We start from the raw sequence: 20,192 nt of genomic DNA, 5'->3' as shown, positions 1-20,192 counted from the left end.
TGAACCATGGAGCCACATTGTCTGGATTCACATCCTGACTTTGCTACTTAATAGCTGTGTGCCCTTAGGCAAGTCATTCAACCTCTCTGTGCCATAGTTTCCTCATCTATAAAGTGGGAATAGTGATATCTACCTAATAGTCCTGTTATGAGGATTCAAATGAATTAATACATGTAAAGTGCTTGGAACAGTAACCAGCATGTAGTACTCAATAAATGTTACTCAATAAATGCTGTGAGAGCGTACAGTTTCCGGGCAGCCAAAGCAAAGAAGGAACTTGATGAATTACATAACTCTTCTTTTCAGAAAGGAGAGAGATTCCTCCTTTCCTCAAGGGCGATTAAGTGGTTTCTGATACAAAATTCTGCGAAAAATAGCCTTTGTGGGTAATAATTCAGGAGCCCCTGGGTGATAATGATAAGCAATGTCATCCACAGTGATTTCACTGTCATGAAGAAACGGAATTTATGGCTCCCATTTAATCCAGTGGCAGAATGAGGCAAAAATCCAGACTCCCGGCTGAGGCCTTGAATGCTTCCTGGAGAAAATAAGACTGGACCTGAGCTTTGGCAGGAGATGAGAGTTCAGTGGACTGAAGCGGGGGCTAGGGGTGCTCTGTCCGGCACTGAGAGCAGAGGTGAGGGACCGGGGAGGCCCAGCCACACTCCTGCTCCAGAATGCTTGCCTTCCTGGAATCACAGGTTCCGACTGCGGTCATCTTCGGCTGGCAGGACTCAGGCCTTGGTCCTTCCACCGACCACCAGCGATCGCTTTCTTTCCCTTAGGGGCATGACCCCAGGAGAAGCAGAAATCCACTTCCTAGAGAACGCCAAGAAGCTTTCTATGTACGGAGTAGACCTGCACCATGCCAAGGTATTGCTGGGTGCCAGGGTTCCCCTAGGTTCTGGGGGGTGCACCTGAGGAACTACCAGGGCCTTCTGGAGGGCTTGGTGTGCCGGACTCTGTGTCATCTCCAACCTGAAGCCTTTTCTCTTCTTATTTCTCATAACTTGACGTTCCATAACCCTTTATTTCCCCATGACCCTTATTATTTTCTCCTTGTATTATATTTATTTATGAATCTGTCTGTGCCACCGCTAGATTGGGAGCTTCATGAGGGAAAGACATAGGCCTTAACTTATTTCTGTATCCTGAGCATATAGCATATGACCTAGTATGCATAGGTACCCCTAACTGTTTGCTGGGTGAATGAATGATTGAGTGATTGATAGAGAAAATGATTGAACAAGTGAGTGGGTGAATAAAGGACAAAATGAATGAACAAAGGGCTCTGTGAGGGATTAGTCAGTGGGGCTCCAGCATGGATGCTCAAACCCTGCTCCTGAGGGCTCATTACAAGCAGAGCTCAGAATGGGGTTTCGGGGTCATCCCACGGTCCCTTCTCACACAGGACTCTGAGGGCATCGACATCATGTTAGGAGTCTGTGCCAATGGCCTGCTCATCTACCGGGACCGGCTGAGGATCAACCGCTTCGCCTGGCCCAAGATTCTCAAGATCTCCTACAAGAGGAGTAACTTCTACATCAAGATACGGCCTGGGGAGGTGAGCCTGCCTTGGGAATCCCTTCTTCACCGGGATCAACTAAAATGGACGGGACCCCGGCAGCTGGGCCTGGGTTTCTTCCTACCCAGGATACATGGATGGAGGAGCTGGGTGCTGGGTAGGGAGACAGTCCTCTTTTGCTGGGGCTCTCTACATAGACTTTGCACTTTAGGTATGTGCCTGCACACACACACACACACACACACACACACGGGAGTGTACGCATAAAGATAACCACATATATTCAGGTTATACAGATCAGGGAATGTATGTCCATGTCCCTGATTTGCTTACATGTGGTACTCATACGAAGATGCACACAGACACACGACTACACACACGTGCAAACATGAATATGCCCACCCTCCACATCCCGCCCATCACAAAGTCCACTTGGTTCTACCTCTAGAATAAGTGCGAGCCCGTCTGCTTCTGTCCCTCTGTCCACTGCACCAGCCACCATCTCTCCCCTCCATCCCTACACTGTCCTTCTCACTGGTCTCCCGGCCTCCACTGCCACTCCAGGCCATTTTCCTCATAGCTGCTGGAGAGAGCTTAAAAGTCCCTTGCATCAGTTCATGTCAAACCCACCCCACTCCCACTCCTCACTTGAACCTTCTGAGAGCTCTCCTTAGCTCTTGGACTCAACTCCTAACTCTGTCTGGCCACCTGCCTCTCCCACGTGCCTCTGCCCTGCTGCCCCACGCCCACGGGCGCTCCAGCCCCTTCACCCTTCTCCAGAGATCCTTGAATAAGCAAACTCTTTCCTGCCCGAGCCCTTTGCATTTGATGATCCCTCCACCTGAAATCCTCTGCCCCGCCTTCTCACGTAGCTTTGGTTCCCTTCCCATCCTCCAGTTCTCTGCTCAGAGACCCCCTGTGTAGAGGGCGTTCCCTGATCACCCTTTCTAAACTAGCACCTGCCCCCCGCCCCCGCACCTGCGCAGGCATCCCCTGTCACATCACACATCTCTATCCATTCCTTTGTGCCCTTATCAGTATCTGAGATGAGCTGGTTTACCCATTTATCATCACCCCCCACCCCCGCCAAGAATCTTCTGTCTTGGTCACCCTGGTGTCCCTGTTGCTTAGCTCTGGACCTGTCACAGAGTAAGGGCTTAATCCAGCTGATGGATTAAATGAATGAATAAATGAACGAACAGGCCAGAGTCATACAGGCCTGAGAAGGAGGTTCAGAAAGGATGGACTGGTGGTGAGAGTGGGCCCAGGCCTTGCTTCTGACCCACCCTCCCTGGTTTTGCAGTATGAGCAGTTTGAGAGCACGATTGGCTTTAAGCTCCCAAATCACCGGTCGGCCAAGAGACTGTGGAAGGTCTGCATTGAGCATCATACGTTCTTCCGGTGAGCCTGCCCCTGGGGTGTGGTAACGGGCTGAGGCAGAGGCTGTGAGTGGATGTGGGTGACGTCTGTGTTTTGTCAGTAGGAGGAGCTAGTAGGGACTCTAGGAAAGCCCTCCTCCTCCTCTTTCCCCAAGTCTCTCACCTCTGGACCACTTAGAGTTGTTGTAGCTGGTGGGACAGCGGGATGCAAGGCCAGCTGTGGTCCAGCCTTGGGCCTGGTGTTGCGCGTCTGATCCTCTCTCCTTGCCTCCATCCCTCCCCTGCAGGCTGGTGTCCCCTGAGCCCCCACCCAAGGGCTTCCTGGTGATGGGCTCCAAATTTCGGTATAGTGGGAGGACCCAGGCACAGACCCGCCAGGCCAGCGCCCTCATCGACCGGCCCGCGCCCTTCTTTGAGCGTTCCTCCAGCAAACGGTACACCATGTCCCGCAGCCTTGACGGAGGTATGCCCCACGCTGGAGGTGGCGGGGAGAGTGGCGTGTAGAGGGGGGTGGGAGCATGCTGGGTCCTGTAGAATGAGCAGTGGAGGCGGTGAACACATCACAGTTGACTTGCACCAGGCATGGTGGCCCCAGAGCACTGCTGCACCTGGTGACTCTCAGTGGGTTAGTCTAGCCTACGGTACCACTTCTGCTGGAATGTGACACTGACACTCTGGGCTTCTCACAACTTCCCTGAGTTGCGGCCTTTTGGGGTCCCAGGTTCAGCCATATGGTTTCCTGGGCCCCCTTCCCAAGAAGCTTAGCAGTTCACAGCTTGTCACCATTCTGGAATGGTATATTGTAACTGCAGTGTGGAGCTGGTGATGCCTTACTGGAGGCGAAGGAGTTGTTCCCAAGCATTTTTTTGGTTCCACTGGGCTCTGGGCTGATTGACATCTAACTGCCATGCAGTTAGATGTCAATCTAACTGGGGGCTCCACTGCCCCCATTTCTCTTGAGTTGATAAGTGCCCTGACTATTAATGAGAATTGGCCATACATTGCCCTGTATCAAGCAGACCAGGGCTTCTCAAAATGTGGCATCAGAACCAGCTGTGAGCTTGTAAACATGAGAAGTCCCAGGCCTTTACCTAATCCTACTAAATCAGCACCCTTTAGGGCCCAGAACTCTCCCAGGATATGCTCACGAGTTTATAGGAGATGGTCAGAAGCCACATGGGGCATTGGGAGTTAGGCAGAGTTAGGTCTCAGCCTTGACACTCACCAGTTGCTCCATGGATGCAGGAAGTGGTCCATAAATATTTGAATGGAAGGATGGGAGGCCTTGAGCAGCTTAACTCCCCTGGGCCTATCTCTTCTTCTGCAAAATGAATAATACCTACTTCATTGTGTTATAGGGAGAACTAAACAAGTAATACCTCTACCACACCCAAAACAGTTCATGGCACATAGTAGGACCTTAATAAATTGTAGGACCACTAATAAATTATTATTGCTTTTAGGTTTATAGGGGGTAGCTTGAAGGTAGGAGATGGGGACTTTGGTGGGGGACCAGCAGATGCTCCCAGAACATATTGGGGCTGGCCTCCAGGCAAGGCAACAAATATTTTCTTAGTGTTAGATGTGTGCCAGGCCTTGTGTTAGGTCCTGGGTACGGTTTTTAGAATAAGTATGGCCCTTTCCTTTGAGGAGCTCACAGAATAGTAGGTTTGTCAGCATTCAACGTGATTCAGCTGGTGGGAGAAGTGTGTACAGAATACAGAGCAGCCCTGTGGAGAGAGGGTGACAACTGGGCTAGAGTCTTGAAGGATGCTTAAGTTTGCCAGGTGATCAGGAGAGTCTGATACGTTTCCAGTAGTATGCAGGTGAGTCCCGCCCCAGGACTCCCTGGCCGTGTTCGGAGGACATGCAGTTTTGCAAGGGTCCATCTGGGGCTCGGGAAGCTCCCTATTCTCCTTGAGTAGGTACAGTGCTGAGAGCTGAGATTTAAGCAAAGGGAAAGGAGGGCTGTGCTGTCCTTCTGTCCTCCCCTGCAGCTCCCATTACCATGCTGGGGGCTGAATGAAACCCAGATTGCTCAGGGCAGCAAAGATTGGCCCAGAACTGGTGAAGTTCATCATCTAGGAAGCCCGGACTCTAAGCCAGGAGGCCTGGGTCCTTGTCCTGATTCACTGAAAGGTTACCAGTGGGACCTTTCTCCTTTCGAGGTCTCAGTTTATCCTCTGTAAAATGGGGATAGTAATTCCCATCCTAGCCATCAACACAGAGTATTATGTGGATCTAATGAAATAATGTGCATAAATGGGCAGTTTGTCAAGTGATATATATGAATAAAAAGGATAATTATTCTTTAAAAAAAATCTATGCCAATCCCGAGGATAATCTGTGCTCTGATGATTTTAATCCAGTATTTTCCAGCCATTTTTTCCACTGAGACACAAGCCCTGGGCATAGTCTGGGTTTTGCCCAATGTCTGATGTAAAGTCTGTAATTCCATCCCTTTCTTTCCTGTTCAGAAAAGGACTTTGGAATGCCAGTGAGTGAGAAAGATGTTATTGCAGGGATCCCCTTGATTTCTCCCTAATTTATAAAGAAGGTAAATCATGTGCAAACCTCAGGACTTTAACTTTCACTAATAAAAGCTAATCTCACAGTATCTGTGTATTGTTAAATAACGGTCAAGCGAGTATCTGCTACGACCACCACAACAAAAACAGTAACATTTGTGAGCCAACACTGATCGAATTGGCTCACTCTGAGCCAGCCACTGCTTCTCTGAGACAGATTAGCTTCTCTGTTCCTCCTCCCAGTTGTCTGAATTAGGTACTGTTTGTAGATGAGGAAACTGAGACCCAGAGACGTTGTATAACTTACCCAAGATCACACAGCCAAGAAGAGATGGATTTGAGATTTGAACCCAGGCTCGAGTGCTTTAGAAATCAGGGGAGGCCCTGGCGCTGGAGGTAGCTCTGGCTCTCACCACCTGAGTGACCTGGGGAAGGCCACTCCACTCCTCTGGGCACTGGCTCCTTATCCCCAGCGTGTTGAGGCTGTGGAGGTATCTGCTCTACGCCAGGCGTGGTTGGGCGGGTGGTGGGTTGGCTTCTGGTCCCTGTGCCTGGGAGATGACTCACATGGCCGCCCGGCCGTCTCTGCCTACTTCAGCAGAGTTCTCTCGCCCAGCCTCGGTCAGTGAGAACCACGACGCAGGACCTGACAGTGACAAGCGGGAGGAGGATGGCGAGTCTGGGGGGCGGCGGTCAGAGGCTGAGGAGGGAGAGGTCAGGACCCCCACCAAGATCAAGGAGTTAAAGGTACGAGCCCGGCTTTCGTGTACCCTCTGACCTGGGGGTCAGGAGGCTGATCCTGGGTCTAGGCTCAGCCTTGGCCTTCAGGTGCCCCCAGCGGTGGCCAGGCACCCTTGCTGTGCGGCGCACCATGGACAGGGCCTTGCTCGTGGGCTGAGCTCAATACCTGGACTCCCCAGGTGGGGGTGGGGCACGCTGCCCACCCTGTACCCTTCCGCTCCTTTTGCCCTGCTTTCCTGGAGGGGCACTCTGTTCCCTGGGGGACTCTGGCCTCCTCCTGCTCACTCCTAATTCGCCCTTTTGCCTGTGATCTGGATCTGCACAGCCCCCTTTCCCCCATGGTAGGGTGTCCCTGCAGGCCACAAGGGTGAGGTTCAAGTTCCTGCCAGCCGCCCCCATTTCCCACCAACCTGTGCGCACACTCACGCAGGCCCGCGTGGCCTCAGACTCGCAGGTGTTCACTCACAGACGTGTACCCCCTCACCCATAGGGTTATGCACCCAGACGTGCGGACAACGTGCACACGCACACGGGCATGTGCACACATGGGGGTGGTGGGTTTCCATCATGCAGCCCCACCTTGGGAGCACAAGCCCCTGAGCACACACTGACAGCAAGAAGCATGACTCTCCAGAACCCCACGTCCCATCTGCCGAGTGTGATGGGAGGCTTTGCCTCCAGCCCTCCCGCCCCCTTCTTCGCCTTCCTGGGCTCCCTGCTTCACGCCCCGCACCTTCTGATGACCTCACTGCCCTGCTGGTGGCCCACCCAGCTTCCCAGAGTGCTCTGGGCTACCTGCTGGACCAGGCCAGTCGCGGTATCTCTAATCCATTTGCTCTACTGACCCTGCTGGTTCCTTTTCCTCCTCCCACGTCCCGCTAGCCGGAGCAGGAAACCACGCCGAGACACAAGCAGGAGGTACTGCATGGGGCCTGTCCCCACCCACCCAGCCATTCACCCCCCAGCTCATTTGTCATCACCCCACCGTCCATTCCAGGCTCACATCCCAGCACCACCTCAACTTCAGCTTCTCCTCCTCTCCCGGCCATCCTCCTCCCTCACCCAACCCCACCCTCCATCACCCCCTCCCCATCTTAAGCTCATCGAGAGACTCCAGCCCCCCAACCACCCATGTTTTCCCTCCCTCCCCACCTCTCCCTCCCTTTCCCAGCTTCATGCTCCGCCTCTCCAGACCACCCCGTGCTTGCTTCCCCCCCACTGACCATCCCCCACGGTGTCCCCCAGTTCTTCCAGGCCATTCTGTGCTTTCACTGAGCTCATCTCCACCCCCATCCCCCCCCACTCCCACCCCAAAGCCTTCCTTTGACTCCTCTCCTCCCTATACCACTGTCTTGTCATGCCTCCACATCTGTGTCCCCCCCCCCCAAGCTTCTTTTTGTATCTATGGGCAACCAGATGTGGGAGTGGGGGGTGTGGGGAGGGAGGAGCCTCAGAGCACAACTGTCTTCTCAACCCCAGGTGCACCTCCCGCGGGCGGGGCCCCTGCTGCTCCAGCTCTGCCAGGAAAGCCTCCCCCTCCTCCTCCTCCCATTTGCTGCTTCTCCCAACACCCTCATCCTGTGTTAACCACTTCTCCTTCCCTTTCACATAGTGTCCAACTCTTCCGTTGATACTTAACTGCAGGAGAAGTGGGTCTGTTCTTGGGCTGCTGAGGGAAAAGCCAGAGGCTGGGGTGTCAGAAAGGCCTGGCTTTTGGGTTTCAGCCCCAGTTCTGCCACTGACTCTTTGAGGGTCTTGGTAAAGTCCCCTCAGGCCCCCATCTGCACAGCAAGGCATTTGGACTAGGTTTCCCCCAGGCCCTTATCCTTCAAGGATCCACTGCTCCCTTCAGCCTTGGGGAACACCACATGCCCACAGGGCCAGTGCGGCAGGTTCAAGATGGAAGGTCACCAGCCACGTCTTAGGTCCATGGCGGCCCAAACCCACCCACCTGTGCACCCTCTATCAGGTTTGATTTCTCAGACAGACGTTGTCCTGAGACAGCTCTTCTCAGGAAGGGATGCAGGAGGTACAGACAGATGTCTGGAGGGAAAGCAGAGCCTCAGTGGCATCGGTTTCCTTCCTTAGTTAACTTAGGAGTCAATCATAGTGGATCCTTGGATGCCAGAGATAAGCCCAGGGGAACTCTAGCCTTGTCCAAGGGCAAGCTTGCCTTCCAAGTAGTTGTTCCAGAATCACTGATCTGACTTTATAATAAGCTGAGGTTGTCTATTTCTTGTCCTGAGTCCTCAAACAGCTTTGCAGATAAGGGTCCTTGGGCTGCCAGCACACCTGCCCTGCCTCCAGAAGTAGGCAGACTACTGCTGGCTCCTGTGCAAAGGCTGGTCCTCACTTGACCTAAGGGCAGATTACTGTCTCATGCTGTACCGCCCAGAGCTCCGACTTGGCAATTTAATAGGGACACTCCTATGACTCCGGCTGTACCTGGCTCGGTTCTTGTGCCCAGCCTTGGGACTTACCTCCCTTCTTCCTGGTCTCTAGTTCTAATCTTCCTGAACACCCCCACAGAGCCCTAGTTTCTCTGTCTGGCTGTATCTCACCCTGTCTGCCCTTGAGGAGTTGGTACCCACAAGGAATCTGGAAGATCCTGGGTGGTTGGGAAAGGTAGTGGCTCACAGCAGAGAGTGCTGAACATCGTCTCTGCCCCTGGCGTGGAAGCAGGGCACATGTCTCCGGACGTCCTTGGATTTAGAAGGGCCCTACGGGGCCTGAGCAGTGGCACACGTTGGGCTAGGAGGGGCCTAGGCTGAGGATCCTGCTAAGCACAGTGGCCCAGGTCGTGGCCAGAGGTAGAGACCAGGATCCAGGAGGCCGAGGAGTGGGCCAGAGCCGCCCAGTGAACGGGATCGGTGATTTCTCACTGTGCTTTGGTTGTAACCGGAGGGAAGTCACCTCTGCGCCTTGTGAAACGAACGGGAACTTACCCAGACCTGTGGGATTTGGGTTGACTTAGGTGTTCCAAGGCCAGGAGCCAGGCAGGGGAGAAGAAGAGATGGTACTTGGCCAGAAGTCTCCTCTTCTTAACCTTAAGTGCTTTTTGCTCTTCTCTTTAATCTTGAGTGGTTTGTGCACCTGTTGGGGCTAATCATCCCTGCCCTGCTTGGCTTGTGGGACGCTGTGAGGGTGAGACAGGGCCGTGGATGGGAATCACCTTGCTGACGTAGGGCGGTGACGGGGACCGTTACCATTTTCACCACGCCTTGCATCCTCTTCTTGGAGCCGTTCCTCTGATACCTCACTGTCCTCTCTGTGCACCCTAGTTCTTAGACAAGCCAGAGGATGTCTTGCTGAAGCACCAGGCCAGCATCAACGAGCTCAAGAGGACCTTGAAGGAACCCAACAGCAAACTGATCCACCGGGATCGAGACTGGGAGCGGGAACGCAGGCTGCCCTCGTCTCCCGCCTCCCCCTCCCCCAAGGGCACCCCTGAGAAGGTCAACGAGGTAGGTCTCACCCGAACCCCTCAACTGGGGCCTTGGGTAAAGACGATGGGGAAGGTTGCTATGTACCGACTTACCCTCCCCCTCCACGCCCCGTTGCTGCGTAAGGTGGTGATGGAGATAGGGCAGCAGGTTAAGCTGAGGAGGACACATTCACTCACTCTTGGAATCCTGGGCCCCAGGGACCACCTTGAAAAACTCAAAAGACTCACTGTAGCGTGGTGTATTTCCCTTCCATCAGCCAGAGTGTAACGGGGAAGGGGATGCTGGTTAGAAATGCAGGTTCTGGGGCCCGAACTCGGACCTACTGAATCAGAGTATTTCGAGGTAGAGCCCTGGAATCAGTATTTTAAACAAGTGCCCCAGGTGATTCTCACACACACTAAATTTTAAGAATCCTGATAGTTCTGTCCAGTAACCGGACCCCTTTGTGACTATTGTGAAAACACAGATGGGGGGAGTGTTCCTTCCTAGGAAGATCCTCAGAGCCCACCAGAAGGGAACAGATCCTCTAGGAAAGTCAGAGCTGTTCCCAGTGCTCCAGAAAAAGATCCCACATGACCTGTCTTTCAGAGTGGAAAGCATGGGGTGTTTTCTCACTGAAAAAGAGAAAGGTAGGATCTTGAGAATTCCTGTATTTATAATCCCAAGCTGGTATTTTTAGCACTGCTAAATCTTGGCAGTCTTTACCCCCGTTTATATTAGGTGTTTTCTCTTCAGTGCTGCTGCTTACTGGTCTTAAACCCTTCTGAGGTCTAGACTCACAGTGCCTGGGTTTGAATTCTGGCCCTGCTGCCTGCTAGCTGGATGACTCTGGGCTTGTTACTTAACCCCCCTGAGGCTCCGTTAGGTAGAGATAATAAAAGTACCTAGTTCCCAGGACTGTTGTGAACATCCAATGAGATAAAGCATGGAGGGGCCAGCAGAGGACCTAGATGCTCAATGTGCATTACTTATTGTTTCATTTGGAGAGCCTTGGGACTCTCACACAGAAGGTTAATTTCAAATCAGAATCCTTTTTAAAGTTGGGAAGGACCCTGGGAACCCAGTTGGTTCAAGGTCATCATTTTACACATGGGCACAGAAGCTCAGGAAGGGGAAGGACTTGATCAGTGTCATAGCTGATAGAAGAGGGGCCAGAATCTGATTTTCTTATGTCCCAGGCCACTGTATTTGCTATTAAATCACAGCTGCCTGGGAGCAAGACCAAATCATATGAAGACCAGGAGAGAGTCAATTGTGCCTGTGCTGCCCTTTAGAGCTTTGAAAATTGGTGATGCAGCTGTGATCTAATAAGTGAGCCTTTGATTGAATCAGCACTCCCGTGGCCTCGACATGCCGGGTAACAGAGGGCCTTGTCTAGCGAGGCTGCTGTGGTAGGTCCCTGGCTGGTGATTCACAACGTCAGGGATGCTATGGGGGCCTCTATGGCTGGTGCCATGGAAGGAGGGCAAATCTCTTCACCCACTGAGGGCTTCTGTGGTCACCGCTGGCACAATCAAGACACTGAAGACCCTGGATGGGGCCCATGAGGCTGGTCTAGTGATCCAGTTACACACCCCCCTCCTCCTGCCCTGAGAGACACTTGACCAGAGTGGCCTCTAGTCAGTCCTGAAGTGGATAAGGTGGGTGCAGAGGCTTCCAAAAGGGTCAGACTCCAGCAGAGAAAGGAAGGCTGGGCACTGGAGAGCTGGACTCTGGGGAGTTGAGGTGCCTCTGAGGAGCCTGGCATGGGGGTGCCCCACCTGCTGGTGATAGCTGGAACTGCCAGAAGATGCATCTTATTAAAAGGTGGAGTCTCTTCCACCTCCCATCCCCCTACTGCCTCCCCGCAAGAGGTGTAGTCCATTGCTGGAGAGAAGTCTGGTCCAGGAGCTCACCTTGGAGCGATGGACCTTTTAACTGGCTTACAGGTCCCACTGGCATTTAGAGGCTCTTGAAGATTTGGGAGATGAGAGGAGCTGCAGCCAAGGACTGGACTGGGTCCTTGGGTGAGTGACATCACCCCTCGGAAGCCTCACTGCCTTGTCAGTCCATCTAAAAGGGGACCAAAATTGCCACTCCACAGTGTTGTTGGGAAGGTCGAGTGAGATAATGGATATAAAAGCACTTTATAAACTGGAAAGTGCTGGACAGTCCTGGGGCCACTGCTGATGGTAACTGATCCAAATATGGGCTCTCATGGCGTGGCTCCTTCCTGAACTAAGGATGCGGGATTTACAAAGCTGGGCTATTCACGGACTCTGTGTGTGTGTCTCTCTCCTGCTTTCTCTCTCCCCCTCTCTGTCTCTCCTTCCCTTCCTCCCTCTTCCCCTCTCCTCCGGCCCTGGGCCTCCCCTGCAGTCCCAGAGGACCCAGGACACCTCTCAGCAGGACTTGGCACCTGAGCCTGGGACGGCCACAGGCTTGGAAGTGTTCACTCAGAAAAGCCTCGCAGCGTCTCCTGAGGTTACTGTCGTCACCTCCCCACCCACCCAGAACCACCCTAATAATCTTAAGAAAACCCTTTCTCTGGGCTGAGGGGGTGGGCCAGACTCTGCCCTGCAGGTGGGAGCAGTGGGTAGCTCATGTTGGCCCCGTGCTGTGACAAGTGAGCGTCCCCCGTCCCAGGGGTCCACAGTGGGCCAGCCCGTCCCTCATCCCTGGTTTCTCAGGAAGGATAGGACTGAAACCATTCAAGGAAGACAGAATGGTCTGAGTCGCCTTTGGCTTAAAAAGAGCAGGTAGGAATGACCTCTCAGGTCCCGCTGAGGCAGGTGACCTGGAGGCAGGTTCTGACTGCTAAGCTTGGGATCAGGGATCATGGCACCTAAATACCTCTGCTCTGAGGTCTTGCCGCTGTTCAGAAGCCTGAGTAAGGTCTAGCAGTGACTAATTAGCCCCTCCATCCCCTGCTTCCATTCTCTAAGCTCCCCTTGGAGTTTGGGTCTGTCAGGGTCCCCAGGCAGGCAAAAGTGGGCGTCTTTCACCAGGGGTGAAAACCCTTGGGGTTGTACAGATGTCGGTCAGGCAAGCATTCTAAATGAGGAGAGCATTGCTTCTCTGCCCAGGATGGCAGTAGGCCGAGGGTCCTCGGAACTTCCTGTGCCCCTGCGTGGATGCCGGGTGGAATCGAGGCCCAGGAGCAGGGGGCTGCATCCTCCCTCTTTGCTGGGATTTCATAGACCGTCGGGATTGGAAGGGACCGATTGATCATCTGGGTGAAAATTCCTTCTCCCTGATAACCAACCCTCCTCTGTTGGCATAGTGTGTATGAGGGCATATACCGTTCTCTATTCCCGGAGAAAAATTTTGTAGCTGCTAGAAATGTCCTGGAACTGTAAGAGAGCCGTGAGTCAGCTACATAAGTGGTACAACATAAATCACAGTTCTACTCTGAATTTTTCCTAAAGGTAAAAATAAAAACAAAACTAGGAGCACTCTTGAGAGAAGTTGGACAGGAGTCCACAGCATCCCAAGGTTAGGGAAGCAGTGATGGCTTGGAGCACAGAGGTTCGCGTAGAGCCAAGCACAGGTGCCCTTACTTGGGGGGTTGCGGGGTTGGGAGGGCAACGTGCGCCCTTCACCAGCATCCCTGAAAATTGTCCGTCCAGCCTCTTCCACAAGGGGGCTCTCCCTGTTCTTAACAGCAGTCCATTTTGTCTTCAGTCATCTGTTGGGAAGTTTCCGCATTGAATTATAACCTACCCTTCTGAGTCACCTGCCTGTGGGCCTCGCTCTGCCCCCCGGCGCCTGTAGTTCCACCCTGCATCCTCCTCCGGGAAGGCCCGTCAGAGTTCAGCGTCCCCTCTGCCCCCCAGCTCCCACTTTCTTCCGCAGCTTCTCCCGTGGTTTCTAGAGGGCTCCTTGTCCTGGACCCCTTCCTCTGGGGGTCTCCTGTAAATAGCAGGGCCCAAAATGTGACCCAGAGCTCCAGGTGGACCCTGAACAGCCCGGGGTCAGCAGAATCCTGGCTGGAGATTTTCTTCCTGTCAGCTTGTGTGGGAACAGAACTGGCCCCACTCCTGCTCCCAGCTCCCAGCTCCCGTTTCGTGGCCAGTCTTGCTGCAGTGGCTCCAGCTGACAGCAGGGGGTGCTCTGAGCAGGCACTAAAGGTCCCCTGGCTCAGTGGAAAGAATGGCCCGCCGGCTTCCCTGACATCATTTATCCTGTGAATTGGGTCAGAGAGCCAAAGCTTTCCTCTTTTTGTTCAGACTTTTTCTCTCTTCAGGATTTTTACTTGTTAGATGCAGAGCCTCTTCTTCCCTCTGGGAGCCTCAGTTTCCCCTTCTGAAATGAGGGTAACAGGACCTGCTTCACAGGTCGCCATTTGGATTAAATTTAATAACCTCTCCAAAGGGCTGACACTGCCTGGCACACAGTAACTAAATATAAGTACATGTTTCCCTTTTTCTTACTGCAGAAACTTTCTGTTCTGTGCCAGCTCCCACCCCACTCAACCTAGTTTCTAAGCTTCTGGTTGCTAGAAACTAGTTTCTAGTTAGACGTGGGGCAGGAGTGTTCCACAAAGGGTCTCATGGACCATCTTTGGCCATCATTGCCGGGCTGATGATGTCAGTACAAGCTGAAATGGGAGCAGCTAAAGGCGCCTGCTTCCCAAGTAGAAGAGAAAGGAGGCTTTGTAGGCTCTCAAAGCTCTTCCCTCTGGGATGGTTCAAGTGTTGTTGTCCTGAAAGGTTAACAACCTGAAGTAGAATCTCAGAAACCCACGCAGATTTTGTCTGGCCCGCTCCCCTTCCTTTTCTCTCTCTTTCCTGTTGTCAAGATTCTCTTAATGAGGTTTGATTCCCTGACAATCACGGAGATTTTGCTAAAATGGAGCAGGGGGAGGGGTGGGGGAGGTCAGAGGGTTTATAATGCTCCCTTGATCCTTCAGAATCCTTCAGATCTTCTGGGATCTGACAGACTTCTCACCAAGTCATAACCTGAATTGGAGCCCAAGCACATGGGAACCTGCCCCCTGCTGTTGTCAGGAGCAGTTTTTGGCACATCTTACTGTGGAGCTTTTCACAGGACACAGAATCAGAGAACGGGTTCTAGGCCTGCCTGCCTTTGCCACTGGCTCACTCTCTGACCTTGGGCACGGTGCTTACTTTTGCCAGCCCTCAGTTTCCACGTCTGTGCCATGAGGGGCTTGGGTCAGAGCAGTGGTTTCAAAGGAGGGAGGCACTTCGGGGCACTAGGGCAGCCCAGGCCTCCAACTTCCACAGGGGGACCCTGTATCTGTGTTACATATTGGATTGCCATCAAGATTTTGTGTGAAGAAAGTATTCTGTGGTTGCAAGAAGATTTAAATCCCATTGGTCTTCTTGCTTTTTTGGTGGTGTTGTTGTTCGCACCTCGCGGATTGCAGGATCTTAGTTCCCCAACCAGGGATCAAACTCGGGCCCCTGGCAGTGAAAGCACCGGGTCCTAACCACTGGACCACCAGGGAATTCCTGGCCTTCTTTCTTTTTTAACAATTCTAGAAGTCCATCCTTCCCTCCTAAGTGTTGCATGAAAAACTATAGGGGAGGTAGAGGGCTGTTTTGTTGATGGTTGACAGTGCTGTACTCTCAGTGCTTTTGACCAATGATGATGCTTGGATCTTTAGATCTTTTTCTTCTATGATATGTTCTGGTCAGTCCTCTTCCACTCTTTCTGTGGATTTTGTTAGAATTCTCCAAGAATAGGCCTTGGTATTTGTTTCTTTGGGAATGAACTCCACAAAGTTCAAGCTGTTTCAGCCATTGTAGTGACTGGCACTAACCTCTAGAGCTGGCCGTTTGGTATATTTTGGTCTAATCTCTTTCCTTCCAATTAGCTCTTGCAGAAAGGTCCAATTCCAGGCTGTGGCCTGTGAAACTTAACTCAGTGCCTCCCCGACAACTTGACATTAGATCGCAGTTGGGACCCATATTCCATTGGTTGTAAGTCAGCAAGGCTCTCAGGCATCAAAAATCAGGCACTCTTTTCCTGACTCGACTAACTGTGACCTTGAAAAAGTCACTGACCTTCTCTTGGCCTCAGTTTACCTATTTGCACAATTAGGAGATTGGACTGCAGGAAGTCTTAGGAGTTCTTTTGGCTCTAGCCTTCAAAGATTCCATGTGATGTAAGCTACTTTCCCCTCTGACACTGGCAGCTTTATTATTAAAAGAGGAAGAGTCCTGGACCATCTGTGGATTTCCATTCCCTGATGGTTAACACGGGGAGGGTATGAGACCGCATCCCATTTTACCCAGTTAGGGTGGTGGTTGAGGGCATCAGTAGATAATTTGTTGGGTGCCTTGATGGGAAGAGTAGCCTTGATGAGGCTGACCAGCATTGTCATGCCTTCCTCTCCCCAGCCAGTTGACCTTGACCGAGGGGGCAGGTTGACCTTGGTCCCTTCTTGCAGAGGGAAAAAGTGAACCCATTCTTCAGGTGCCTGATATTTCATGTTAACTCTTCTTGCTCCAATTAAAACGCAGGGTTCAGAGCATTGGGTATTTATAGAAAGAGAGTACCTTAGGCCAGAAGAACTCAGTCTTCTAAAAGTGACCACCACACAGCAGGAAGAAAGGGAGGCAGGCCTCGCAGACATGCTTGCTGACGGCAGACTCTCCAAGGTAGACGTCCTGGTGGACAAGTTCACCTTTGAAATGGCCACAGAAGAAAAGGTGGGAGCCAGAGGAGCAAACACCCAGCGACAAGGAAGAATGATCACGAGCCCTGAAGACTTCGAGTCAGTGTGGGGGGAATGCCCCTGGGTCAGGGAAGGCCCAGGAGGGGCTTCTCTGGCTGCAGGCTGCACACTGGCAGGAACGCTCCCAGAGGGCTCCTGGTTCAGGGTGGACCCTGGGGAGGCAACCATCAGGAAGCAGCGGGCCTCCGGGGCTCAGCTGGAGGGCCCGGCGGAGCTGAGGCAGGAGCGGGAGGAGTTCCAGGCTCACGGAAGACCCGCCGCCCCGGCCACCGGCCCCGCAGAGGTGGATGTCCCCTCTCCAGCCTCCGACGCGGGAGGACTCCGGTCGTTTCTGCTGGACCCAGCCTACACAGAAGCCAGAGCCGACTCGAGCGATGAAACCGACACTTCCTTTGCAGAGAGGAGCTTCTATTTAAACTATGGAGAGAAAGAGTCTGAAGACCAAGTCCTCCCTCCGGCCCTGGAGGAGAGAGAAGAGCACTTAGATGCCCCACCTGGCTGCGAGACCGGACGGAAGCTCTCGGAGGAGCTCACGGAGAGCTCAGAGCTGGACTCCTCCGGCCCATGGGGCTCTGCTGCCGCTGTCGGCAGAAACAAGCGCCATGAGGGGGAAGCCCACTCAGCTTCCTCAGAGGGAGGGGCGGGGCCCCCCAGGAACCAAGGACCAGATGACCTGGAGGTCTTTGTCAAGCAGCTCGGAAAGGGACCTTCTCCAGGGCTGATGTTTGCTGAGGACTGGGACGAAGCCCGGTGGGAGATGGAAGGAGAGTCTACCCACCCAGCATCCTCAGTAGCTGCAGAGGAAGAGACCCCCCAGAGTGGAGATTTGATGGGAAAGGCTGAGAAAAGTCCCCCAGGAGAATGGAACCACTCACCTCACAGAGGAGGGGGCGTGCGTCCAGACCGCCAGGCCTGTGCCCTTCCGTGGGCCATCCCTCCTAGTGATGTCAGGAAGCCAGCCAAGCCGGACAGAGGCAACTTCCTGACCAGAGAGAGGGGACCAGTTCACACCCAAACAGGAGAACCTGTGACAGAGGACAGCAAGGCCCCAGTGTTTCTTCAGATGGAGGCGATCAACCCCCTCCCAACCTCGCCCCGTCCCTTTGCGGCTCAGACGTCTCCAGGGGAAGCTTCTTCAAGCCCAGCCCCTTATGGGTTGGGGGAGCCTGTGCAGCTCAGGGACCGCTTTGGAGAACAGTCCCCTGTATTTCTCAAACATGCCCATCCTCCTAAAGAGAGCCCGGAGCCCAAGGACCGAGTAGGGCTGGCTGTGACCCCAGACGGAGGTGAGCGCAGGGCCCCTCCCATCGCCAGCAGGAAGCCCAGAGTTGTCCCTGAAGAAGCCCAGGGGTTGCTGTTCCCTTCAGGGAAGCAAAAGGAGATGACCTCTTTCCAGGCTGGGGGTCAAGAGGGCTCCCTGGAAGATATTAGCAAGACCTCTGTGGCCAACAAGATTCGTATCTTTGAGACCCACGGAGCTGAAACTCGCTGGGCGAGTCAGGGTGAAACCAGGGCCTTTGCAAACGAGTTGTCTTCGGAGGCCTCCGTGGGGCAGGTCGAGCAACAGCGGAGTAGGCGTTTAGACCTGGGATTTGCTCAGTTCCAGCCCCCAGGGGACTTTGCTGCCCCCAAAGCCACACATTCCTCCATGATGCCGCCAGCTACCAGACACTTCTGGGAGGGCATTTCTACCCCATCCCCCCGGGAAGGATGCATGGACGTCGAGCTCGTGTCCCCCAGTCCAGGCTGTGAAACTACACTGGAGGAAGCTACTGGGGGAACTGGCCACGTGAGCCCCCGTCCCCATGCTGCCCCCAGCCCGGGAGCTGACCGCATGCCGCGTAGCTCTTTAAAAGCATGTTTCTGTGGCCCCTCGTCATTACTGCCACCAGAGGCTGCTTGTCCATCCCTATGAGTTCTTTTCCCTAAACGGGCCTGAGCGTAGCCCAGGCGGAATGACGGGTTCATCTGCTTGGCCCATGTTAGCTTAGCCACACAGACCCTCGGCTTTTGGTGTGACCTGGTGCCCGGAGGGTCACACAGCGCCGGTGGAGAAAGTGGCACCCCCTCCAGCAAACTACACATTTGCTTTGCCTTGCTGCCCGCACCTGCTGGGTTCCTACCGTTTTGCTTGGCTTGTCCAACGATCTTCCTTCATCCTTTCCCTTCCCTGGTGCTCCTGCCTTGGGGAAGCTGACAGTCCAGAGGTTTCCATCCTTCACTTCTGGCTCCCTCTCGGTCCTAGTGCCAAGTTCCTTTCTGCCTCCTTAAGACTAACTGTCTTCTCTAATCCAGAACAAACCCGGAGACGCGGTCAGGCAAGAGAAGCACGTTACCAGCTTAGCAGCGAATCCCCCAGGAAAGGGGGGGCACCTGAGATTCACCAGCCCCTCAGGCCCTCAGGTCTCTGCAGCCCCTCGGTGCCCTGATGACCTGGTCATCTTCGCCTGGCCAGGGTGCATCGCTGCCTTAGATTCCCCACCTGCTCTGGCAGCGCCTCTTGTGGCAGCTCAACTCTGGCTTGTCTGGAATGTGTCCTCACACCTCTCAACCTTCCAGAAACTGGCTAAATGGAGGCTTGTCTAGCAAGTGAATCTCTACGTGTACCGAGTCTCTAGAACCTGAAGCCAAGTACTTTAAAAATATTTGGTGGGGGTTAGATTGGTCTTCAAAAAGAATGTCGTAAAACAGCCAAAAATGTGTGTGGTGTTTAATCCCTGACAGGCCAGTTGAGAGGTATGTATGTCGGACAAGAGTTGCTGGTCCCCCTCCAGCACTTCCTTGGCCTGCTGTTGTCAATTACACTGATGGGACCAGAACCTCCACTCAACGGAGCTCAGGGTTGAAGTGATGTAGCACCCAGCTCCCAGGAATTACCCCGTGTTGCTCCTCCCCCTAGACGATGCTGACCCCTCCCACAGAGACTCAGTGGAATTGACAAACCGTGTTGGCTTCCTCTTTGTTCCTCAAAGCTCTTGGCTCCAGCCTCTCTGCCTCCCTGTCCTGGGTGGTCCTGAATCCCTGGGTCTCCCTCCTTGGTTTTTGCCTCCTTGATGTCCGCCTGCACGGATGGGCCTGGGGTCCGGGCTCCCATCCCTGCCTTGTGCGCAGTGCCGCTTCTGATAAGCTCCCAGATCCAAACCTTGGATGGGGCCTCCTGTCCAGGACCAACTGGCAGGATGTGTGCTTTGTACTTGCTTCTGCCGTCAGCCGGAGACCCTCGGAAAGGAGTGTCCTCACTCTTGAGAAGTGTTCTTTTTCTTTTTTTTAAGCTTATTATGGTGTCAAAGAACCTTTCCGGGGGTGTTTTTCTTTTCCTGACCTGCACTTCCATTTGGGGCATCGAATGGCCCCGAGATTTCTTCTGTCATTCACCATCTTGATTTCTCTCTTTCTCTCCCTCTCCCCCCATCCCACACCCCCATTCCTTTGATTTTTACCTGGCCATAGAGAGCAGGGCTGAGGGAGGGCTCCGAGGAGAAAGTCAAACCGCCACGGCCCAGGGCCCCAGAGAGTGACACGGGAGACGAGGACCAGGACCAGGAGAGGGACGCGGTGTTCCTGAAGGACAACCACCTGGCCATTGAGCGTAAGTGCTCCAGCATCACGGTCAGCTCCACGTCCAGCCTGGAGGCCGAGGTCGACTTCACGGTCATCGGCGACTACCACGGCAGCGCCTTCGAAGACTTCTCCCGCAGCCTGCCTGAGCTTGACCGAGACAAAAGTGACTCAGAAACCGAGGGCCTGGTGTTCTCCCGGGATCTCAGCAAACGGGGCCCGAGCCAGGATGACGAGTCTGGGGGCATCGAGGACAGCCCGGACCGAGGGGCCTGCTCCACCCCGGATATGCCCCAGTTCGAGGTACAGTGGAGCATCATCGGGACCCGGGCC

The 20,192-nt window shown here is 53.7% G+C and overlaps 1 protein-coding gene across 32 annotated transcripts in view; it reads left to right on the top strand.

The window, feature by feature from the left end:
• Positions 1–20,192, top strand: part of EPB41L1 (erythrocyte membrane protein band 4.1 like 1) — a 136,499-nt gene that overhangs the window by 95,543 nt on the left and 20,764 nt on the right. For 11 of the 32 annotated variants that reach the window (XM_082430050.1, XM_082430029.1, XM_082430035.1 and 8 more), the window contains 11 exons: positions 786–873; positions 1,412–1,564; positions 2,829–2,926; positions 3,192–3,367; positions 6,031–6,179; positions 7,056–7,091; positions 9,455–9,637; positions 11,978–12,082; positions 16,087–18,090; positions 18,597–18,704; positions 19,752–20,162. In XM_082430050.1, coding sequence (XP_082286176.1) covers positions 786–873; positions 1,412–1,564; positions 2,829–2,926; positions 3,192–3,367; positions 6,031–6,179; positions 7,056–7,091; positions 9,455–9,637; positions 11,978–12,082; positions 16,087–18,090; positions 18,597–18,704; positions 19,752–20,162 — 3,511 coding nt within the window. The remainder of the gene's footprint in view (positions 1–785; positions 874–1,411; positions 1,565–2,828; positions 2,927–3,191; positions 3,368–6,030; positions 6,180–7,055; positions 7,092–9,454; positions 9,638–11,977; positions 12,083–16,086; positions 18,091–18,596; positions 18,705–19,751; positions 20,163–20,192) is intronic. The other 21 variants (XM_082430040.1, XM_082430032.1, XM_082430031.1 and 18 more) reach the window with 11 other exon arrangements.

The sequence above is a fragment of the Balaenoptera physalus genome (assembly GCF_965194825.1).
Source record: "Balaenoptera physalus genome assembly, chromosome: 16".
Classification (NCBI taxonomy): domain Eukaryota; kingdom Metazoa; phylum Chordata; class Mammalia; order Artiodactyla; family Balaenopteridae; genus Balaenoptera; species Balaenoptera physalus.
The sequence above is the reverse complement of the archived record's forward strand: the minus strand, read 5'-3'. Positions and strand labels throughout refer to the sequence as shown.